This window comes from Monopterus albus, unplaced genomic scaffold, assembly GCF_001952655.1.
Source record: "Monopterus albus unplaced genomic scaffold, M_albus_1.0 scaffold86.1, whole genome shotgun sequence".
NCBI classification, from domain to species: domain Eukaryota; kingdom Metazoa; phylum Chordata; class Actinopteri; order Synbranchiformes; family Synbranchidae; genus Monopterus; species Monopterus albus.
Genome location: NW_018127966.1, coordinates 68,304 through 93,964, shown reverse-complemented (window position 1 = coordinate 93,964; position 25,661 = coordinate 68,304). Strand labels below are relative to the sequence as shown.

The 25,661-nt window shown below is 39.5% G+C and overlaps 1 protein-coding gene across 1 annotated transcript in view; it reads left to right on the top strand.

Annotated features, from left to right (window-relative positions):
- Positions 1-25,661, top strand: part of slit3 (slit homolog 3 (Drosophila)) — a 241,060-nt gene that overhangs the window by 192,071 nt on the left and 23,328 nt on the right. The window contains exons 19-30 of the mRNA XM_020607480.1: positions 882-1,025; positions 3,706-3,869; positions 6,679-6,811; positions 8,422-8,490; positions 8,628-8,699; positions 10,009-10,080; positions 16,448-16,519; positions 16,616-16,698; positions 16,825-16,905; positions 18,228-18,352; positions 21,283-21,380; positions 24,045-24,184. Coding sequence (XP_020463136.1) covers positions 882-1,025; positions 3,706-3,869; positions 6,679-6,811; positions 8,422-8,490; positions 8,628-8,699; positions 10,009-10,080; positions 16,448-16,519; positions 16,616-16,698; positions 16,825-16,905; positions 18,228-18,352; positions 21,283-21,380; positions 24,045-24,184 — 1,253 coding nt within the window. The remainder of the gene's footprint in view (positions 1-881; positions 1,026-3,705; positions 3,870-6,678; positions 6,812-8,421; positions 8,491-8,627; positions 8,700-10,008; positions 10,081-16,447; positions 16,520-16,615; positions 16,699-16,824; positions 16,906-18,227; positions 18,353-21,282; positions 21,381-24,044; positions 24,185-25,661) is intronic.

The window sequence follows — 25,661 nt, the reverse complement described above, 5'->3', positions numbered from 1 at the left end:
TGGGCATAGCTAGCTGGCCTATTCTCCATGGTGTGGATCCGCGCTTCTAAGTCTGTGAGCCTCGCCTCCAATGCTGCTAGCATCTGACATTTATTACAAGTACCATTATCGCTAAAGGAGGCAGAGGAATAACTGAACATGCGACACTCCAAGCAAGAGAAAGGAGGAGAGGAAGAGGGGGAAGCCATTGCTCTCGATTAAGCTACTAGCTTAGCTAGCTTCTAAACTAGCCGACCTAAAGTAGCAAGTTAAATTTGGTAGTTAGCAAGAACTTCTGCAAAACAAGTGCTTTAAGTGGTGCAAGCGTATGTTGTCACTCAAAAATTCAGATGAACCTAGAAAATAGTGAGTTTAATTCCTAAACAATCTGGAAGCAAGCACAACGCAGTGCAAATACAGGAAATGAGTACGGTTTACCGCAGGAAACAGCAGTCCGTCAAATGAGGACTGGTTTGAATTTACCTCAGCTTTCTGTTTTATCTGTTTGTTTCATTGTAGATTATGTTCTTTTATTGCCTTTATTTGTTTTTTTTTTATCAGTTCAAAGTATGTAGCCTACATTTAGTATTTTTATGAATTGTTCTATAGACTAACTGTTTCACTGCGTCACTTTTTTTTCAGAACAAACCTTAAGACTGCCTGTTATACAATATCCCTTAAAGAAAAATTAAGTGTGTAATCAATTCTTGGTTTCTCAGTTTAATGTTTGAACTTTAATATACTCATTTAAGATTTGGACAGTAAGGTATAAACACAAAATTGAGAGTGTATACTTAAAGACTAGATTTCAGTGCAGTCTCTAGCCTTCTTGGTAAAACAAAATGTGCAAACAAAAACCTTTTAGCATTCATTTTCTAAATATTTGCTATGCATTTTTCCAGAATGCTGCGGAGCAACCAGATCAGTTGTATAGACAACAGTACATTTACGGGATTGAGCTCGGTGCGTCTGCTGTCGCTGTACGACAACAGGATCTCCAGCATCGCCCCGGGAGCTTTCTCAACCCTGCACTCCCTGTCCACCATGTGAGCCGGCATTTCTTACTCTTTCTATTGCCCATTATTCCCACTACAGTATATTTCCATGTATGTCCCAGTCTTTTTTTGTCTGTCTTCAAATCTGTAGCATCACTTCATCTCCTTCATCACTGTTTCTTTCTTTATGTCTCTCCCTCTCTTAATTGTTCACTCAAGCCCTTCTGTGGGAGTAATTTACCTTGCAACACACACAAGCACACACACACATTTGCTCACATGTTGCTCTCTGGGCACTGTTCTCCTCACAGATGCGCTCCATCATTACCGACTAGATTGGTCTGGATCCCAGGATATTTGTTATCAAAGCTAAATATATCTAAGCATCTGCACATCCATACATGCATGGACACACACAAGCATCTCCAAGCTTGTTTGTTTCCTCCCAAAGATGCACACACCTGCTGCAACCAAGATGGGAATTCTTGGGTGGCATACGAGTTCTTTTACGTTTTTTGTTTATGGAGAATGCTTTCATTAGTATGAAAGTGTTGACTGGTTTTTAAATTGTGCAGAGAAGTATGAAACAACTGCCATGAAATACAGTTATGACAGGTATTAATCTGACATATAACATCATTGTTAGGAAGCAGAGAGTGGGAGGCAAGAGAGAAATGACTAAATTGGCGTGTTTTTTGTTCTGACCACCCTGTGAAAGATTTAAAAATTTGGTTTTATCAGTTTAATAAAACATTATAGGTTGATATATATATATATATTTGCTACTATGAACACACCCACATATGCCAGAGAAGTCTCCTCATATCATCTCTGCTCTCTTTCTTTATTCCATGCATCCTTCCCTTGTTCTGCCTTTTGTCCTTGCTCTCTGTCCTGTCATGTACCTGTCAACTTCGATTCACATTTTTACTTCACTGTTTTGGGAGGAAAGGCGGGAGACAACAAAGACAAAATGGGGACAGTAGAGAGGGAAGATAGATGGCTGCTTTGTTACATAAACTCAGGTTTGCTCAGTGAGGCTGTTCGTGATTATCAGTGATCAACACTACTCAAATAAATACAGTACATACAGTACATATCCTTCATCGCTGTCATTTGTCATCATTCATTTTTTCAGCATTACTTTTCCATTGGCCTTTTGCAGTAACACATGAATGCGTTTTGAATGCATCACCACCCTGTGGTGTGGCAGAAGGATGGATCTTTCACCTTTTTTTCTCTTCTTCTCTCTTTCTCACTTTTGCTATTATTGTGTCTATTTAATTAAAAGATTAACACAGAGAAAAGGAAGGAAGGGATTTATCTTAGGCTTGGTTGCCATGCAGTGAGGTCAATTCATTACAAGAAAATAAGGAAATAACTTGTCCCTATCTGTAGTAACACAACATTAAAACTGTAGTACAAAAAGAGCAACATCCAGGTTTAATAGTTCAGCAGTAGACATAGTGAAAGTCAATGTGCTAATATACTATTTGCTATCAAAGTTTTCTACTTTTATTTCTTTTTAGTGCAAGGTAGAAACAAGCAGAATAATACATTAGTTAGTTAGTTTATTTGTTCAGTTCACTGTTGATGTTTTAAAACTTATGGATCTCTGAAGCTAAACACATGGTCAATTTCCAAACATTAAGTTTCCAATTTCCAGTATTGATATGTTTCCTTTTTTTGTAACATTTTACATTGTAAATCATTTGCGACATCAGACAAGAAATTACCTTATCTTATAATATAAATCAGAATAGTCTGCTGCAACAGAAAACAATTTCACTCTTGATATTTTTGAACCATCTTTGTCAATATGTGCCATTAACCTAAAGAAATATAAGCTTACGTGTTTCTGATTTCAATGAGGCCAGTCACACATTTAATTTAAAAATAAAATCTTAAATTTATGCATCATTGTCATTCGGATGTGCCAGAAGAGTAAGGATCTCTACAACCGCTTTCAAGTATGTGCTGCAGATGCTTCCTACTGTCCCACCCCATTCAGTTTAAATATGGCTTGGCATAAATATTACATGAGCAGTCTTATTGCAAAGACAACAAAATGCAATGAGAGATGACAAAAATGAATAAAATGCACAGATAACCTTTTCCCTTTTTTATTTCTCTCTCTGCCACCTTGTCTTTTTCATTCTAAATTTATCTTGTACTTTCCAAAATGAATAAAAATAACTGATAACCTTTTCTCTGTGCTGCTCTTTTGTTTCCTTTCTTGCTCATCCTCTCACCTCTTTGTGTTCTATTTCAAATTATTCTTATATTTTATGACTAATAAATAATGACTAATGACTATTTATGACCTAAAGGCAACAGTTTACAATATGGTTTACAGTGTACATTGAATTATACAAATTATAATACTTAATACTCATACATTATTATTATTTAAACATTGGGAATGGCCCCTGACATGAGTATCTAATAATCTATCATTTCTGCTTTGTGTACCTTTTCTGTTGTCAATTTTGCTTTGTGAGACACAGCCCTCTTACGTGTTGCGACTGTAAATCTGTAGTGAGTGTCTCGATGGATGACATCTGATCACTCAGAATTTATGCATCAATAATTTTCATGAAGGCAAAATTTGAGGAAGCCATTTGTCAAATGAGCATTATTATTATTTTGTAGAAAATTGAAGTACTGCAGCAATGACCGTGTTTCAACAATTTCCTTCTCTGTCTATTGCTGGCATGTTTTATTTCCATAGTAACCTCCTCTCCAACCCATATGTGTGTGATTGTCACTTGGCCTGGCTGGGTCAGTGGCTGAAGAAGACCAGGGTGGTCAGCGGAAACCCTCGCTGTCAGAAGCCAGCCTTCCTGAAGGAAATCCCCATCCAGGACGTGGCTACCCCAGACTTCACATGTGACGGTGAGCTTCATTCTCTCATACAGCAGGTTTAATGATTGTCTTTGGCTCCATAGAAAATGTCAGGAAGCCAGAAATGTCACAGCCTGAAATGTGGGGCAAATGACAGGTGTCAGTCAGCAGCCATGTGACCTGTGCAGATAAGACCATATGTCAAATGAATGGATGCTAAATTGAATATCTGCATTATTCTTATTTGTCTCAGTCACTGAATACATTCTCTAGTTTTTAAGGAGCTTTTAGAAAACTTCCCCAAGGAAAGTTGTTTAATGTTTTGTAATAATGTCCAGCATAACCTTTAGTAAAGTTTTTAATGGAGTCTTTTATGAGAAATGAAGGTCGGTCATGGGAGGAAGGAAAATAAGACTTTAAATTACCTGTAAAACTGTGACATGCCTAGAAATGCCTGCTGCAGTGAAGCATCTGTTGGTGAGCAAATGGTCAAGAGAGAATAACCTTTATATTTGTATTGTTACATAAGGGTTTTTACCCACATTGACTAACAATGAGTGCCCTAATTGCCTTAAGACTAACTCCTAATTCCCATATCTCCCAAAAATACAAGGAAAATAAGCTGTTTTTAAGGTAATTTAACTGATATTAAATTGAAATCTGATAACATCACCAGGTATGTCAGGTCTTTTTGTTTGTACTGGACTCGACTGAAGTGGGCACATCTTCAGATCTGATTCTTACCTTTTGTAACAATCCTTCCAGATACTCACTTCAAAATTCCATGTCTTAAGTCTGCAGATACATGTACAGTACACACACATATACACATCCTCAGCGGGGTATTGTGAGGACAGAGTGATCAGTAACCACTGGCAAACAGCAGCCTTACATGACATCAGCTTGTGGTTTCCACAGTGACGTTGCTGTGACCAAAACGATGCCTGCCTGTACTGAATTAGGCTGTCAGCTCCACTGCCAAGTTTGATGCCACAAAGTGTGGTCTGGCTCTCCTGTCTATTACATCTTTCTTTTCCCATTTTTTTCCTTTTTAGCTTAACAATTTAAACTATTTTTGATCTCCCCATTTTGCTTGCTCCATCTCGTTCTGCCTCTCTCTCCCCCTCCTGAGTTTCTTTGAATTCATTATACTTTTCTAATTTCCTGTAGCTGTGCTGCAACCATTTACTGAAAATGAGTTTGGAAAGGAGTTAAGTGGGTTGGCTCAGTAAGGAATCTTTAAGATGGTATCAGATCTTAATATTCATTCTTGTGTCTTTTGCACACACACACACACACACACACACACACACACACACACACACACACAAATCTACCTTCAAGCTCACTCAGCTGCACAAACAAGTTCGAATAGTTAATACAGACTCAAGCCCTTGTACTGCTATCCTTACCAGGACCTTACATCAAAGCTAATATCATATATGTACATTTAACTTTTCTGACCCCAATTCTAATTTTAATTAACATAATACAACATACAGGAAGTAATAAAGGTAAACTCATTTTTGTCATACAGACCTAAACTACAAATGAATCAAATGAATTGCTCTTTGGCTCAAGTACCTCAGTTCAGAAAGGTTTGTAGATACCTGCTGACGGTCAGAAAAACAAACTACATGTAACCTCTTAGCAAAGCTAAAATGTCTGTACTCTGAAGGTGTAAATATCAAAGTGGATCTCAGTAGTAAAGAAACAAAGAAACATAGGCATACATACAGTATACACTACTGTATAACCAAGGTCCCCATGTCCGGTCCATTTAAAGTTGAGTAAAATAGCTATTAAGTTGTTTGGGGGCAGCCAGGGGAAAGATAAAGTTAATTCAATTTGTGAGAAGATATTTAGGGCACATTTAGATGTTAGTTCAATCAGCCAACTGTAGAACGAGTCAGCCCACGGCTACACCTCCCTGTGGACTTCCAAGCTTGCACACATTGCTCTACACAGGGCACATATACCCATATTTACTTGACATTTAGGCATTAGCACAATTAAGAAACTACAAAATGAATGACAATGGCCATAGGGGAGGAATAGATAGCTGTTTAACAAACTGAATGTGCACTAAACTCAAAATATGCAGGTAAGTATGCTTATATACTTACACACATGCAAGGATATCTCTGCAGCACATGGTGGCATATTGGTACAAATGAACAAAGTATGGGCATAAATGATTTCATACTTTGCTTTTCTCTTCCCTAGTCTTCATTCTCACTCTACACACACACACACACAAATACGCACAAACTCAGATTGCACTTGTGTTATGATTGGCTTAGTGTCCACTCTTCATTATCCTTCATTATGGTTTTAACTCGGCTTGTTTTACATTTGGGAGCACAGTTCAACTATTTACATACTGCAGCACTAGATTAAAGCGGTGTGTGTGAGTTTGTCTGTCAGTCAAAGAAATGGGAGCAGTTTTATTGCCAAGAACAACCATTTAGTCTCAGATACGTCTTATCTCTGAGTGTTAGAATTATTACAATCAGCCAGATGTTGAACCACACTGGTGCAAGCTGATTGTAGCAGCTTCTGGTCATTTGACATGGACTATAAAGTGCTCTTAAAAGTGCTGAGTGCAGAGTAGAGTTGACCAATTGCCACAGTTTAGTCTTTATATCTATCATCCCTTTCTCTCTCTTTGCTCTCCTTTTACTCTTTCTCCCTCCCTTATTCCTATAACCTTTTCAACACCTCTTTTTCTGTTTTCCTTTCTTTGTCCTCTTCTTCTCTTTGTTGTCATTTTTCTCTTTCTCATCTCTGTCCACTTTTGAATTTCTCTATCTTCATCCTTCTTCCCCTCCTTCTTTCGCTAATGTTCCTCTCTCTCCAGGTGCTGAGGATAACGGTTGTCTTCCTGCATCTGGTTGTCCTGACGTCTGCACGTGCTCAGACAGCGTGGTGCGATGCAGCAACAGAGGGCTGCACTCTCTGCCCAAGGGCATTCCCAAGGACACCACAGAGCTGTGAGTTACACATATGCAGACAAACGAAAACACAAGGATGTGCACGCTCAAATAAACTGACACAAAAACCAGTGAACATACTAGCAGACACGTACATGCACGCAATCACAAATTGTCTCTTCTTATTCTCAACATGCTAAGTCACAACCACACACACACACACACACACACACACACACACACACACACACACACACACACACACACACACACACACACACACACACACACATACAGTCACACATTGCTACAGTGCAGTATCGATGCAGCCGTTTGCCCTCTGCCGCTCCAGGAACTCTTTCTTTTCTTCCTGTGTGACTTGATGGATTTATAGTCATGTGAGTCCTACAGAAATTTGTGTGTTTATGTGTTTGTTTGGATGTTTGTCATACATACACTATATAAATCACCACAGATTTGTCTTCAACCCCCATATTTTTTGCCTAGTACAATATTTTGATGTTTTTTGTAGATAGATTGTACTCAAAAAGAAACTTGTGAGAGAGAATTTATCTAATTAATAATAGTGGTAATCATTTATTTACCTCATGATTTCCCATTAAATGACAGCTTTACATCTTGTAAATTGCCTTTTTTTGTTGTGCTAGTAGGGATTCTCGTTAAAAAGAAAGTGTCTAATAAAGGGCATGTCTATAATGATTGTAACTGTTTCAATTTATGTAGGATAAAACAAGAGATAAAACAATGTTAATCGAAGTTAGGGAATTTTGAAAAAAGTAGGGAAAAAAAACTCACATGGGGAATGTCAGTTATTACACACACACACACCCATGCACACACAGAAATCCCTCTAGCTGTGAAATAGGCCTGCTCTATGGGGTCAATACCAGTGATTACATATTGATCAGGCTGAAGAAGACACTCCATCATACTGTCCACATGACCTACTTATGACCTGAGAGAGAGAAAGACGACCAAAGACCAGTGGATCATAAAGTGTGTATCTGCTTGACTGTATATTTATGTTAACTTGTTTCTCACACACACAGAAGGACCAGTGGGTGAGTGGTGTATGTTTGCAGTGGTTAGTAAAAGTGTCGAAGGTTACATGATGAAACTATTAGTCCCCCACAGTTACCTGTAAATATTTAAACGTATAATGTAGTACTGTAACACAATTGCAAGAATCTTGCCTGTACATCAGTGTACAGCCTAACGTGAGACAAACCTTTTGATTAGTGTTAAAAAGCATCATTCACTTCCTTGTCTGGTGCAATGCATGGACCACCATAACTGTCCCCAAACACTTGAGTCCACATGTCAGCCTTTTTTTTCCCTCTCTTGCTATATGTCACTTTCATCTGCTAAAAAGTATTCATATGTTCTGTTTCAGTTTTTCTTTGATTAACACAAATCAGAATATAAGAATGTGAGTAGAAATGACAGACACAGTGACTTCCCAGAGTCTCGTCACTGAAAGGTTGTAAGGGGACTGTCAGATATTGTGCACAGAGGTGCTATGTGGATGGAAAAGCAGAGAGAACCAGGCTAGTTGTTTTTCCCTGCTTCCAGTCTTTATGCTAAGCTGATTGTCTTGTGTGTGTGTGTGTGTGTGCATATTACATTAACTATGCACTCTTCCTTTGCAGTTACCTGGAGGGTAATATGCTGACATCTGTGCCCAAGGAGCTGGCCGCCCTGAAGCAGCTGTCACTAGTGTATGTACCACTCACATAACCTTGAAGAGAATACATATGCCAAATCTTTGTGCAGATAGTTTAGACACTTGCTGTAATATGCAGTATGCCCTGTATGTGTGTCTGTGTGTCTTTATTGTATGTTTGTATCTACACAGAGACCTGAGCAACAACAGCATCAGCACACTGGCCCAATACACCTTCAGCAATATGACTCAACTAGCCACACTGTAAGTTAACACGGCAGAACGCAGATTGCTTGCCATAGCCAAGCATGCTACGTGTCTTAATGTCATACATGAGTTGTCTGTGTGTGTAAGTTTATCAACCACTAGATAATTTAGTGTTTTTTTCTTCACTCATCAATATTTCTTCACATTTTCCAGGATCTTTTATGACCTGTTCGCCATCTGTAACTACTGTACATCTTAATTTAGTCTTTTCCTTACTTTTTCTTTACATCTCTCTTTCCAGCTTTGACTTTCTTTTTCAAAGTTCTCAAAACAACCCTTTCACTTCTCTCAGCTTACTCGATCAACTTGTTGAATTATTACCTGCTTTAGCTCCTCTTAAAATCCCCTTACTGTAACTCTACTGTATGTTTGCTGCCATTCTTTCTGATATGCAAAATCTTTTAATTGCTGCTTGTTTCTTTCTTATTGTTTTTAGTTAATCTAGTTTTTTACACAGATTCTACATCAAGTTGTTGGCTTTTGTGTCCAGGGAAAGTTTGACTGAGTATATTTGCTGCTTTTACGGTGACACTTTAAAATTCATACAGTTGCACTGCTTCATACTTGGGAACTGCGTAGTGCAACCAGAGACTGCTACTGTTAGCTCCCAGTTAGCACCTCTGGAGCACTTCCCTGTGTTAAATTCCTTGACCAGCACACCTTGGTGGAAGTGGAGGAGAGTGTTTCATGATCCATCAAATGCATATAAACATAGTACTAGACTACTATTGTCTTAAAGATGCATACAATACATACCAGACAGCGGCAGTCAATGTTTTACCATAGGATCATTATCAGGATATAAGATAAATGATGTTACAATAATGATACCACTCTAAAATGGCCAACTGTTAAAAATCTATGATTACATTTCTGTCCTTTCTGTCCCCTTCCTTTTTATTTGCTGTCAAACTTAATTTTTAGTTCATTAGCAATTTTTAAAGTGTGAAAATTAATTGTGGTATAGATGTTTGATGTTATAAACATGTCAGATTTGCCTCTGACACTTTGAATTTACTGCTTAATTTAATGTGTGTCCTTCTTGTTAATTTCCCCTTGTTTAACCTACAGTGGCTACAGGTTTTCTAAGTTATTGTAAATCCCAATCTACTGTGTCACTTCTGATGTCCTTCCTAGTCTCTGTCTCTTTATGCTCTTGGTCCATCTACATTAATTTGCGTGTATTCAGGGCCACGATCTAAAGGATGAGAAAATAATTTGAAATGAATATATGCAAGAAAATGATGCTGTGAAAAGCAGCATTCTGAGTCAGAAACTTGTTTTATTAATGTCCTCTGTGTTCCAGCATCCTGAGTTACAACCAGATTCGCTGCATCCCGGTTCATGCCTTCGACGGGCTCAAGTCACTTCGCCTGCTGTGAGTAGCAAGCCTCATCTTCAAGTGCTGCAGTGCATTCAATATTCAACATTCCCTTTGCTAGTTATAGTACTGAGCTAAATCAAAGTTTAATCACTCCCCTGGTGCCAGGCCAAGTGCCATGTTAAGACCCAGTCACAAAGTGAGTCAGCCACCCAATCATTTGTTGTTTCAGGGTACTAAAAGAGATAAAAGTGACAATCTCTCATCTCCTCTTTAATACTCCCTCTCTATCTGTATGCTCTGGCTCCTCTCTTCCCTCGTGTCCCTCCTCTCTTTCTCTCCCTCTCTCTCTTCCATCCATCCTCTTCTCCTTTTCTCCCGATATGCCCGGTGTTGTTTGATGAATCGACCTTCAGCCTCTGTTTCTCTCAGTCATCCATCTGGTTGTCCACCCTCTGCCTCACAAACCAACATGTGCAACGTGCACATGAATATTGCTGTCTGACCATCCTCTCACACACATGCAAGTAGCTAAACACAAACAGGCAAGTGTGACCATACACTTTCACCACGATCGCTCACACACATGCAAGTAGCTAAACACAGACAGGCAAGTGTGACCATACGCTTTCATCACGATCACCAAAGACCAGTGGATCATAAAGTGTGTATCTGCTTGACTGTATATTTATGTTAACTTGTTTCTCACACACACAGAAGGACCAGTGGGTGAGTGGTGTATGTTTGCAGTGGTTAGTAAAAGTGTCGAAGGTTACATGATGAAACTATTAGTCCCCCACAGTTACCTGTAAATATTTAAACGTATAATGTAGTACTGTAACACAGTTGCAAGAATCTTGCCTGTACATCAGTGTACAGCCTAACGTGAGACAAACCTTTTGATTAGTGTTAAAAAGCATCATTCACTTCCTTGTCTGGTGCAATGCATGGACCACCATAACTGTCCCCAAACACTTGAGTCCACATGTCAGCCTTTTTTTTCCCTCTCTTGCTATATGTCACTTTCATCTGCTAAAAAGTATTCATATGTTCTGTTTCAGTTTTTCTTTGATTAACACAAATCAGAATATAAGAATGTGAGTAGAAATGACAGACACAGTGACTTCCCAGAGTCTCGTCACTGAAAGGTTGTAAGGGGACTGTCAGATATTGTGCACAGAGGTGCTATGTGGATGGAAAAGCAGAGAGAACCAGGCTAGTTGTTTTTCCCTGCTTCCAGTCTTTATGCTAAGCTGATTGTCTTGTGTGTGTGTGTGTGTGTGCATATTACATTAACTATGCACTCTTCCTTTGCAGTTACCTGGAGGGTAATATGCTGACATCTGTGCCCAAGGAGCTGGCCGCCCTGAAGCAGCTGTCACTAGTGTATGTACCACTCACATAACCTTGAAGAGAATACATATGCCAAATCTTTGTGCAGATAGTTTAGACACTTGCTGTAATATGCAGTATGCCCTGTATGTGTGTCTGTGTGTCTTTATTGTATGTTTGTATCTACACAGAGACCTGAGCAACAACAGCATCAGCACACTGGCCCAATACACCTTCAGCAATATGACTCAACTAGCCACACTGTAAGTTAACACGGCAGAACGCAGATTGCTTGCCATAGCCAAGCATGCTACGTGTCTTAATGTCATACATGAGTTGTCTGTGTGTGTAAGTTTATCAACCACTAGATAATTTAGTGTTTTTTTCTTCACTCATCAATATTTCTTCACATTTTCCAGGATCTTTTATGACCTGTTCGCCATCTGTAACTACTGTACATCTTAATTTAGTCTTTTCCTTACTTTTTCTTTACATCTCTCTTTCCAGCTTTGACTTTCTTTTTCAAAGTTCTCAAAACAACCCTTTCACTTCTCTCAGCTTACTCGATCAACTTGTTGAATTATTACCTGCTTTAGCTCCTCTTAAAATCCCCTTACTGTAACTCTACTGTATGTTTGCTGCCATTCTTTCTGATATGCAAAATCTTTTAATTGCTGCTTGTTTCTTTCTTATTGTTTTTAGTTAATCTAGTTTTTTACACAGATTCTACATCAAGTTGTTGGCTTTTGTGTCCAGGGAAAGTTTGACTGAGTATATTTGCTGCTTTTACGGTGACACTTTAAAATTCATACAGTTGCACTGCTTCATACTTGGGAACTGCGTAGTGCAACCAGAGACTGCTACTGTTAGCTCCCAGTTAGCACCTCTGGAGCACTTCCCTGTGTTAAATTCCTTGACCAGCACACCTTGGTGGAAGTGGAGGAGAGTGTTTCATGATCCATCAAATGCATATAAACATAGTACTAGACTACTATTGTCTTAAAGATGCATACAATACATACCAGACAGCGGCAGTCAATGTTTTACCATAGGATCATTATCAGGATATAAGATAAATGATGTTACAATAATGATACCACTCTAAAATGGCCAACTGTTAAAAATCTATGATTACATTTCTGTCCTTTCTGTCCCCTTCCTTTTTATTTGCTGTCAAACTTAATTTTTAGTTCATTAGCAATTTTTAAAGTGTGAAAATTAATTGTGGTATAGATGTTTGATGTTATAAACATGTCAGATTTGCCTCTGACACTTTGAATTTACTGCTTAATTTAATGTGTGTCCTTCTTGTTAATTTCCCCTTGTTTAACCTACAGTGGCTACAGGTTTTCTAAGTTATTGTAAATCCCAATCTACTGTGTCACTTCTGATGTCCTTCCTAGTCTCTGTCTCTTTATGCTCTTGGTCCATCTACATTAATTTGCGTGTATTCAGGGCCACGATCTAAAGGATGAGAAAATAATTTGAAATGAATATATGCAAGAAAATGATGCTGTGAAAAGCAGCATTCTGAGTCAGAAACTTGTTTTATTAATGTCCTCTGTGTTCCAGCATCCTGAGTTACAACCAGATTCGCTGCATCCCGGTTCATGCCTTCGACGGGCTCAAGTCACTTCGCCTGCTGTGAGTAGCAAGCCTCATCTTCAAGTGCTGCAGTGCATTCAATATTCAACATTCCCTTTGCTAGTTATAGTACTGAGCTAAATCAAAGTTTAATCACTCCCCTGGTGCCAGGCCAAGTGCCATGTTAAGACCCAGTCACAAAGTGAGTCAGCCACCCAATCATTTGTTGTTTCAGGGTACTAAAAGAGATAAAAGTGACAATCTCTCATCTCCTCTTTAATACTCCCTCTCTATCTGTATGCTCTGGCTCCTCTCTTCCCTCGTGTCCCTCCTCTCTTTCTCTCCCTCTCTCTCTTCCATCCATCCTCTTCTCCTTTTCTCCCGATATGCCCGGTGTTGTTTGATGAATCGACCTTCAGCCTCTGTTTCTCTCAGTCATCCATCTGGTTGTCCACCCTCTGCCTCACAAACCAACATGTGCAACGTGCACATGAATATTGCTGTCTGACCATCCTCTCACACACATGCAAGTAGCTAAACACAGACAGGCAAGTGTGACCATACGCTTTCATCACGATCATCAGTCGACAGTAGAATTTCTTTTAAACATGCTGCATGTACAGTAGCTTTTCAGCCAGCACTTTATCATTTCACATGGCATATTACATAAATGAGTCTATGATTACAATCATTTTTGACTCTTTCTCTTAAAAGGTTGCTACGACTAAATTACAAGAAAACATATTTCCCCACATATAGCTGTCATGCAGGTAGTTTTAGTTTTATTTTGCCAGGTTTTATGAAATACACCTTCAAGTCTTGCAACCCAATACGATGGAGGTGAATGGAATTTAATTTGTGGTTGTCAGATCAATTAAAATTTACATTCATGAACTTCAAACACACTGTTGCTTCTGCTACAGATAATCCACATTTGTTTAGAAAACAAACCTCACCCTCAAAAGTCAGCTTTGTTTCTGGCCTTTTCTCTCTCTATTGACTCTCTATCTCTTCACCTTGCGTTAGTTTACTGAACGCTTTTTTAACCTTCCATCCTTTCTTCCTTTCATTTTAGTTGATGTTGCCGTAGGGACTGATCCCTCTCTGCCCCCACATAGCAACTGGTTGCCAGGCAGCAATCACTGTCACCTCCTCATTACCCACAACCCCCTTTGGGCCAGCCTTGTGCGGGGGCTGTTAGACCACCATATACAGATGCATAGAGATGCACACAAACCCATAAAGACATTAAGCACACACAAACGCAAATTTGTGAGAACAGACAAGACACACACACAAATATATGTGCACATATCACCAGCATGTATACTTGTACATGTTGGTCTGAACCTACACACAGTGAATTATGTACACACACAGTTTTCCAGTAGTGGTGGTTTGATAGCTGTCCCCTGCTACAGACCTTCTCTCTAATGAAATGTGAACTTATATCCAGCAGGCAACACACTTCAGTGGCGAGACACCAAGGACACACACATACTGCAGTCTCTGGGCCCTTGGAGACAAAAAAAATCAAACACACACATCTGCACTCACAAACACATGCAAAGACCCAAAGGCACAAAACAAAAAATGCACATGCTCACACTGATACACATCACAGCCCACAGTTTCTTCCTGTGACACACACACACACACACACACACACACCACAGTCTGCCAGATGACCATATGAGACAGTTTATATTCCATTCGAACTAGGACAAACTTTATAGCCCAAAGATGAAAATAAGCTTTCTGTTTATTTTGTGTTATTCTTTCATAAATATTTTATTTATATCCCATTATATGGGGGGTGGTGGTGTGTCTGTAGCTTAGGAACCACATATAATTTAAATAATTCAGCATGCAGCAAGTCAGAGTTAGACTGATATATTAGTTTGCTGCAAATTGAGTGTTAGGCAGCTGTGTCTTCAGTTTCATTTGCCTCTGAAATGACGGATATGATGCAGCAGGTTTGTTCAGATATTCACTGTAAAATTAGCAAATAGAGCACTGTCATCTGTGGGCAAGCCTCAAACACAGCTTCTAGTTTAGAAGCCATCTGACTTCCAGAATACTCGCAGCTGGATCAGTACAATAGTAGCCACAGTGTAAGTAGATGAAGAAGTAGCATTAATAACTAATAACATCCTGGGCTGACGTTAAGGTCAAAATAATGGTCATTCTTCTTGCTGCAAATAATGTGAATAAAGAAACACTGAATGCCTAATCACATTAATTAATTATACAATAAAATTAACAATGGGTCAAAAAGTGACCTGTTCAAATGAACAAGGTCAGTATTGTGTTTACAGTTTTTCCCAATTGCTAACACATATTTTCTGAAAACTACATACACATTCTCAAAATGATGCTCACATCTGTACAGCCATCTGACTTCCATGTCAAAATCAAACTGTGCTCTCAGACAACACACACATGCATGCTGTGATGTGCCTTATCCACCTTCGGCCGGCTTCCAAAGGCACACCCCCATAGGCATCTTCTACTGCAACCAAACAGTTTTCTCTTGTGATAGTTTCTGTCATATACTTTCCACAGACATGCCGAAAACAATATGCAGTGTGCAGGAAATAAAAGATTTGTGAATGCTGGAATGAACATCGAACAGAGCAGTCTGGTGTATAATCCCAAAAGATAAGGTTCTGGGACTGGTCTGGTGCCCCTGGTTCACCTGGTGCCTGGAAAGTTGAGCTAGGAGGCAAGATGTGCAATGTTATATGGACCCAAAGTAGCATGGCAAGGGACCCTTGAGCTCAAGCATCCCTCTGATGTCTCCCACCTTCTGGGTGGGTAGGATCCATTGTTCCAGAGATGATAAGCAAGGCAGTGGCCCTGTTTATAGGATCCCACAGTACTGGGTGTGTCAAATGTTGCGGCTAAGTGCTTAGACCTGGAAAAAGGTGTAGTCATTATGTTCAAAGAGTGATGATTTGAGTTTATTGGTTTATCGTAATGATTGCAGGTGTTTGCTGAATGAGCATAGTGCAGTGAATGATATATGAATGATTTTGACCACTTTTGTGGTGCCTGGAAAGTTGAGCTAGGAGGCAAATAGATGTGCAGTGTTATATGGACCCAAAGTAGCATGGCAAGGGACCCTTGAGCTCAAGCATCCCTCTGATGTCTCCCACCTTCTGGGTGGGTAGGATCCATTGTTCCAGAGATGATAAGCAAGGCAGTGGCCCTGTTTATAGGATCCCACAGTACTGGGTGTGTCAAATGTTGCGGCTAAGTGCTTAGACCTGGAAAAAGGTGTAGTCATTAAGTTCAAAGAGTGATGATTTGAGTTTATTGGTTTATCGTAATGATTGCAGGTGTTTGCTGAATGAGCATAGTGCAGTGAATGATATATGAATGATTTTGACCACTTTTGTGTAGTTTTGCAAAAAAAAAAAAAAAAAAAAGTTAGCAGTTGGGAAAACTAGTAGCCTATTCATGAGCACTCTTGTCTTGCTCTCATTTGTCTCTTGCTCCCCTCCAGGACTCTCCATGGTAATGACCTTTCAACTATCCCAGAAGGAGCTTTCAACCACCTGACCTCTCTGTCCCACCTGTAAGCACCCCCTTGTTTTTATATCTGTGTATGTAGGTCTACAGTGTCTTCAAGGGGAGTTATGTGTCACTGCAATGCTTTTAATTGTGTGTCTAGGGCTCTTGGTGCCAACCCCTTATACTGTAACTGTGAGCTGCGCTGGCTCTCACAGTGGGTCAAGGCTGGCTTCAAAGAGCCTGGTAAGAAGAAAAATCATTGTCAATATGCTGTTAAAGTACTTGTCACCACAATTTGGAGTCTGCCCTTGCAAGCAGCTGATCTCATGTATGTAAAACAGAAATGGCAAATATGCTGGTTATCAACAGGCATTGCTCGCTGTACTGGACCTGCTGACATGGCTGACAGGCTGCTGCTCACCACACCACTTAACAGATTTCAGTGTAAAGGTAAACAGTCTCCACTTTATTTCGTTTACCTCTTCCCTTCTGTTTCCGTACTACCCCATACTACAGTTTATTCTACTTTTTGGCTGTACATATCAGTGTTGACCAGTTTCAGCATTGTATTAATCCCCAGATTCAGACAGATTAGTGCATAGAAAGGCATTTAAAACTGTGATATTTGAGAGCAAGACTCAGGTCACTCAATCAATTATCAATTAAACTGATAGTGAGACTTGTTCTGTTTTTTAATCGTTTCTATCTGAACTATTCCCATTCCCTTTCAGAGAAATAATTAAGAAGTTAGCTCCTTTGAAATGTTTAGATTGGTATTAGTATTACATTCTTGATCTTTGGCTACATGGTGTAGAAGAAATGAAACCTGTGGTGTTTATTTGAAGATGTTCTATGTAGCTTTTCCTCCTCCTCAGGGGACATTGATGAGATTGTCTCTTTTCAAACAAGTTAATTTTATTGAAATGTAGGATGCATTTAAGATACATTTTCAGGCGCAGGCTCAGGGACAAAACAAAGAGTTGCGATTAGAAGTGGAAGGCAATAAAGCTAATCATATTATTCTGAGTGAGCCACTTTGAGTTGCCTCAAGGTGTCAGACAGATTTCCCAGTCAAGCAAACCCTTATGTATTGGGTATTATTTTTGTTCTGTCAGCTCAGTTTAGTAATAGTGATGCTAATTTTTCAAAGAGAATTGCTTATGTTCAAAGATAAAGAATGAATGAAAACATCTCCATTGCCTCAGCTGCATTTCATTCTTGTGTGGACAGAGTGCAGGAGCAGTTCAACCTCTAACATTATCCCAGGGTGCTCTTGCTATCAGACCAGAGGGGAGAAGAATTTAGAAGTGGACTTTGTCCCCACAGGAAAAGATACATCTTGAAAATCATGACCCTGCATGTGTCTGTAACACATGGGCATAATTTGCTGTGAATGTACAGTATGGTAGGGTGAGTGTTGGTCTAGGTTTCATAGATGAAAATAGAGTCTAAAGTGAATCGTGAAGTATGCAATAGAAGTACTTCCCATCATCACATGGAAAATCAGAGCCCCTGTTCTTCTTCGTCTCCTTGTTTTTTTACATGCCCTGAACCCTGAAACCAATGACATGGCTCTTCTAAACTTATCTTATCCAGTAAGGCCTTTTCTTAGCATGCCATTTGTTAAATGGAAGGCTGTCGGGGTGACTTTTGGCACTAAATAAATAAATATGTCTTTTCCTTTGACACATCTTTGCTTTCTTTCTGTCTTCTTATCTTCTTCCCTCCTTCCCCCTTGTCTTTCTACTCATCTGTTCCTGCTTCTTTCTCAGGCCCAGCAGACATCAGTCTGATGTCAAAGTGCGCCCCCTGCCTAGCAGCCCCCTGCCAAAACAACGGCACCTGTGTCTCTGATGCCACTGGATCCTACCACTGCACCTGTCCATATGGATTCAAGGTGAGATGCTAGATAGAAGCAGAGAGAGGAACTTTTAAATGGAGATAGCATGTTGGGTTTAACAAACTCTTAGATGGTTTTTAATCCAGCTGTACTTCAGCTCAAAAACACTGCAGTTCATAGTAAAATTGTAAGTGTACAAATACATATTTTCTTTAAATTGATAAAAAGAAAAAAAAGATTTGAAAGCATTAACTCTTGTTAGTGAATAGGTTTTTTAATATGCGAGTTTGACTGAACTTAACATATGTTCTCTGTTATGGCCCCATGCAAATGAATATTAGTTATTTACTTAATGCTTTGGTAAATCGTGGTTGTTACCATCCTCTTTGCTGCTTGTTAAAAGCATTTCCAAAGTGCTTTGTCAAGAGTGAACCCTAATTGTGTTGCTATTTTCTATCCCCTGTTCCTAAGCAGGTACCTGCACTTTCAGTTAACTGGCCATTATTTAGTGGTTTATCTGTGTTTTAAAACTTCTGAATGATAAAAATCCAGCAGCTATGGTTGCAGGAAAGTGTTACATTTCCTGGAATTGGCTGCATGCATGAAAGGTATCCTAGATGGATTTCCATGCAGCATAAGCCTGTGGTATTAGCAGTATTATCAGGCTTAGCGTTGGCTTACATGCATAATGTATCTGTCTGTTCATCAACTAAGAAATGATGACTGCAGCTGACTGCACTGGAAGTATTGACTGATCAAAAGACAAAGGGTATAATAATTGTCAGGGCCCTGCATTAGAAAAGATGTAAAAATCTACTGCTGAGAGGGCAGTTTGCACTGGAGGAGTGTGTGTGGAATATAATTGTGTGCATATGTCTGTGGATTTACATATGTATATATGTATATGTCACATTACCCACTTGTTTGTTTTCATGCATGTTTGGAGATTAGTGGGTTCATGCCTCCGTGGGAGTTCCTGTGTACATGTACATGTGTTTGTGCTTGTGTGTGTACAAGCACTTTAAAGATACACTTGTGATCTCATGTACACACATACACACACACACACACACCTCTTAACCTTTAGGGTTTAACAGGAGGACAAAGCCTCTGCCTTGCTTTTAATTAAAACATCACTTGCCAAGGTCACTCACTGGGAAACAGGGACTGTTGGTGTGTGTATGTGTGTCTGTGCATGTACATGCCTGTGTATTTTTATTTATTTATTTTTTTCCTGTGTGGGCATCCACCGCAACAACGTTAATTAAAAGGGAATCAAAAAAGGAGCAGCAGGGAACAAAAGAGGGGGAGAGAGAAGGAGAAAGAGAGAGGGAAGACAAAGGAGGGGGAGACATTTACTGTAAGCTACTGGAGAATGAGAGAGGTAACTGTGTAAGAAGAGAGAAAGAAATGAAGAAAGAAAGGTTTAAATGCTTTGAGAGAGAAAACGTGTAGAAGAAAGGAACAGTGAAAAAGAGGGGGGTTGAACGAAAGGAAGTGAACAAAACAAACAAAGAGCTACAATAAAAAAGCAAAATGAGAAGGAAATAATGAAGATGGATGAAGAGGGAGAACAAGAATAAACGTCTTGGCTTTGATCAGAGGAAGTGGATGTGTTTGCAGCCAAAGGTTTGTGAGTTTGAAATTAAAACTACAGCTGCAGGGTTTGATGTTGAGAAAGTGTGTCTGTGCAGGGCTTAGGTACATGACACAGTTCCAAGTGAAATCTGTTTATTCAGAAAACAGGTGTGTGTTAGAAGAGCAATTAATCAAAGGCCTACTTTACTTTATTTTTCTACAAAAAGGCATTAATATTTACAAATTGTATGTCACCCTGTATTAGGTCAGCTTTAATTTAAGTAACACAGAAATATTCTTTTCATAACAATTGTGACATTTTAGTGTAGTGATAAAATATGATCCCTCCATAGATTCCCACTTCAAAACAATGCTGCCAACTGGATTCAATCATTCGGCTGGTGATGGAAACTGAACATACTGTATGTCTCTGTGGTGGTGGGTGAGTGTTTTTATCAGAGGTGGGAGTAAGTCACACATGTGAAAGTCACAAGCAAGTCTTAGCCTTCAAGGCTCTAGGAAATTACTGCGGTGAGAATCAAGCCAGTTAAGTAAAGTCCCTATTATATCTCAAGCAAGTCATAAGTGAAGTCATACAAAATGTTGATGATCAACATTTAAATCCGATAAAAGACAGTGGCCATGTGGGAATAGGAATGGTTATGGGAATATCACATATCTGATTATTAATTGTGCATTCGTAGGCTATAAACTAACCCTTTGCTATTAAATTTAAAGGTATTCATGGCTTTAATGAATTTTATTTTTGGACTAGTTCCCTCCATTACTGCATCCTGCGTTACCCTCTGCTGGTCTGCTGCGTTCTGGAAGGTTGCCAGGTTTGCATGCATTGCACTAGAAACCACCCAAACCAAAGCAACATGTAACTTTTCAGTATCTACAAAAATGTTAATATTTAATTTAAAAAGGTGAAGTAATTTTGACAACTGTCTCAAAAAGTCATGAACACCAAGTAAAAGTCAAGTTGAGTCTTTTACCAGTGTTGGTCAAGCAAATCTCAAGTCCTCCAATTTGTTACCTAAGTCTAACTTAAGTCATGTCATATAACTTAATTCCCCCACCCCTGGCTTTTCCCCCTGCACCACCCAGGCACCCTTCAGTTGGGCATTTTCTTTTCCATCATTAGCATGCAGCTTATTACTTCCTCTACTTATTGTATGTCAGTATCCAGGGTATGGAAGACCGGAAAGGGAGAGGAATATATAATGGTGAATCAGAAGGAAGAATGATCTCACACTCCTATAACTGTAGAGTCAGAGGCACTGTGTAAGAGGTGTTAGTAGTAAAGGGGTTTGAAGGCATTCTTGGACCACGACGGTCTTCTAGAAAAATATCCGATATTCAGTTCTTAACTTCCCTGCCTTGACTTATCTTCTCCTCTCCTCCAGGGTAAAAACTGTGAACTACCCATCAATGCTTGTATTAGTTTCCCTTGTTCTAATGGAGGAACCTGCCACATTCAACCACGCCATGAAGACCACTTCAGGTACAACAATACAATAGACAGTATGTTATATAAAATGGTACATTTTAAAACTGTCATCCCTGTCTTGGATTCTTGTATGGTTGATTGATTCGAAAAGGATTTGGATTTGAAAATTATCCAATTGGATTCCACTCCACATTGGATACCAGATTTAGATTGGGTGCACCCTATGATATTGCAGACATAAAAAGGAAACATATCCTAAGTAAACCATTATTCAAGATTTACTTGTTCCTCACAGGGAGGAGGGATTACTTAGTTTTTTGATATTGGTCTGTGAAGAGAAAAAAAGACAACACGGTTAAGCTTTTGTTATTTTGGTTTATACATTTTCCATATTTTTCATTATTTTAGTTATCTAAATTGTTTTGTATATGTGCACACGTTCAAATACAGTAAGAAAGTGTTCAAACATATGGTTTGTGAGATTCATTTGAACACCACACATTGCTCCATGTAGCCGAACCTATTCCAGCTTGTTGGCCCTTAATTAGAGATTAATAATTCCTTGTCTAAACACTTGGCAAGTGTTACATTGACAAATGCAGTTATTAAGTTCATGCACTCAAGATGATATAACTTAAGCAGAAACATGTGATCCATAATGTTTTTGACCTCTTTATTCATCCTGGGAAAGCATACTGCACATGCTATCTGCTTTCCAGGAGCTCCCTGCTTTACATTTATACAGTTTCACACAGTCACACCTTGGAGCTGCCCAACACAATCACAGCGTTTGACTGGACACATTGGGGGTCAAGAGCCTCCCAGTGGTAGCGGCTGAGGGAGCAGATAGCAGAACATCACTCCTTCACTTTCTGACCCGTCATTTCCCAGTCGATCTAGGATCTCAAACTTGCTTCTCACATATCTAGACCACTGCTGCATTTTTGTGCAGTTTTATAACTTTATATTCTGTAGTTGTTTTGTAGAATGATGGAAAAAAAAAAGTATTAACATGCTCTTCAGCCATGACCTAAAATCTTAAATGCTATATTCCCCTGTCCACTCTCATCTAATAACTAATCTCCTTTGGACAAAGAAACTAAAGCAAGTGTGCTCAGGTTAATTTAGAAATATGTACCAAGAGATATAAATTATAACTTTGGTAAAAGGCCACATACCAAAAGTAATCAAAACAGCCAAAGTAAAAACATATTGCATGTATGAATGACAGTCCTGTAGCCATTAAATTGAAGCAAACCACTTTAAACATTGAATTTACACTCTTGAAACTCTATGAAAGAACAAAGAAACAAACAGCCACTTTGACTGAAACAAATGTCATCAATATCTTAACCAGATTAGTCTCTACCTCAAGCCCCTTAACAAGCCCTTTGCCCTTTGAAAGGCTTTGATATGCATCTGGCCTTTAACATCCTGTGTGGTAATGCTATTAAGGGTCTCTTTACCCTTTACAGATCTTCTCTCAATGTTAATACCAACACAGGTAGATAACTGTGCCCTCTGGGAGACATGCAGCAACAGACAGAGAAAGACAGAAAGAGTCGAAGCCAGACCTCTTTGACATTTTAACATGTTATATAATCTGTTGGGGTTATTCAATCCAAAGTCCAATTAGCCTTGGTTTTTAGCAGTGGCCCATTTGTCAAACTATATAGTTTAAATGTCAAGATGAGGATTTGATTTGTGGAACAGTGCTCTCTGACCCTCTCAGTGCTGGCGGTGCTCTTCTCATTTGTATTTGTTTGTCCTTGTTTCTCATGTAATATCTTAGCTCATCGTTCTCGCTCCTACACTTTCTTTTATTATTTTTCTTCATCCCTCTCCATGTATGTGTGTGTTGTTGCAAACTGAGGTGTCACTGTCTTTTAATAAAGATGGAAATCCATTATCTGGTTGCATTTAAAGGCCCTATACATTTTTGGTCATTCATTCAAATAACATAATATGGAAGGGCCGTCCACTGTGCCAAACCATGGATCATCAACACCCAATATGGCAGCTTTGTTGCTTTTACAAATGGGATGCTTATTTTGTTTTGTGTGTGTGTTATATCACTACGTAGCCCACATTATGGCTAATGCAATAGCCAGAAACAAATGTATGTGTTCACTGTATCCTAGGTGCTGAGTTTGTTCTGCACCCTAAAGATTAAAAATTGTATAATGCAGCTTTGAGTTTAACCTTCAGAAACCAGCAGACTGACAGGGTGGGGGTAACCAATGACTGTCAGTACTGGCTGGGGAAGCTTAATGAACACTGACCTGTGATGTCCATTAATGAGACATCCCCTAACAAAAGAGCAAGGATAGCATGTATCATAGGCGCTTAGTTTGATGGGGACGACTGCTTCTCTACATTTTAGCCAAGTAGCATTTGGCAGTCATAGTTTAAACTTTGAACAGCCATGTTAAAAATGTATTTCTGCTATAGAATGAAGCATGAAATGGTGTCTCTTGTTGGACCACTAAATATAGTTATGAGTTGATGCCAGTGGTGTGGAAGATCCAACACAGGATGGAGGAAATCCCCCTGGAAATGTTTTTCTTTAAAGCTCTTATAGAAGAATTTAAGGGGATGTGAATTTGAGCCTCTGATTGAACTGACTGATTGATTTTATTTCAAGTTGTGCAGCAGGAGTGTGTGCACAGATCTGGCCCATTGACCATCTAATGATATTTTCTGTGTGTGTGAGTGTAGCTGTGTGTGTCCACCCGGTTTCGAGGGCCACCGTTGTGAGATAAACCCAGATGACTGTGAAGACAATGACTGTGAGAACAACTCTACATGCATCGATGGAGTCAACAACTATACCTGCATTTGTCCACCCAACTACACAGGTAGACACACCTACACAGGCACATACACCGATCAGCCATAACATTATGACCACCTGCCTAATACTGTTTATATAGGGGTCAATGTGGCAGTTGGTTGGTACTGGTGTCACTCTGCAGCTCACTGTGCATCTTCTGTGAATCCATTTGCTTCCACAGTTTTACTGTCAGGAAGAGCACAGATGTGTCTACAATTCAGTGAGAAACTTATATAAAAGGAATGAAAACTGGTCATGAGGACGAGTTAGAGAGAATGTTTTAGACCAATCCAACAGCCTCACCACTCCAGGTGTGATATCACCACTACAGCCCCCGACTCTTTCTCTTCATAGAGACCAATGTACAGTATTTCTCATTTTCAACCATTTTAACAAAGATTCAAATAAATCTTAATTTTTTGAAAAATACAAATGGAAGTTAAAAGTTTAATATACTGTAGGTCAACCTCATCATCACCTGGGGACGTCCATGACCCTGTCACCAGTTCACCATTTGCCCTTCCTTAGTCCACTGTTGGTCAGTACTGACCACTGCAGACCAAGAACACCCAACAAGACCTGCAGTGTGGGAGATTCTCTGACCCAGTCATCTCACCATCACAGTTTGGCCCTTGTCAAAGTCACTCAGATCCTCACACTTGCCCATTTTTCCTTCTTCCAACACATCAACTTTGAGGACTGAATGTTCACTTGCTGCCTAATATACACCACACACTGACAGGTGCCAGCGTAATGATATAATCAGTATTCACTTTATTCTGTGGTCATAATGTTATGGCTGATCAGTGTATATGCACCATCTGTTTCTTCAGTCAGATATTCCCGAAACCCTCAGTGGTTGCCCATGAGAGGGGCTGGGAGGTCACCAAGTCCCTCCACTGCTGCACACACATACAAAATCATATTTTCCACTTTACTGCATGGTAAGTTAAGTTAATGGACAGCCTTTCCACAGTGGCCTGAAACCGCTCCTACAGGAGGTTGAAAGAGCAGTCACACAGGGAGGGGGAGTTACAGAGAGAGCGAGAGGGAGAATGACAGAAAATGGCAAAGAGGGACTGTGTACTAGAGGGAAAGGGAAAAATAAACAAAGCATGGAAAAGGGTAAAGAAGGGGCCAGTAAAGGGCAGAGGCAGTGAGAGAGAGAGAGAAGAAAGATCTCACTTGGTGGAGGTGAGCAAGTTGAAGCTAAACTGCTGACTGGAAAGTTAAGTTTTCCTCTCTGTGACTGTGTCCTCTAAGACACACACACACACTCACGCTGTGTTTTCATTCTTTGTGGAGACTTTACATTGACTTACATTCATTTCCTGTAGACCTATCCTAACCTTAACTATAACCACTACCTGCCTAACAAAAAAGCAAGGATAGCATGTATCATAGGCGCTATCCTTGCTTTTTTGAAATCTCATATCAGATATGTTCAGCACAAAATGGCAAAGAATATATCGATATTGGCAAGGGTTAGATATATTTTGGAC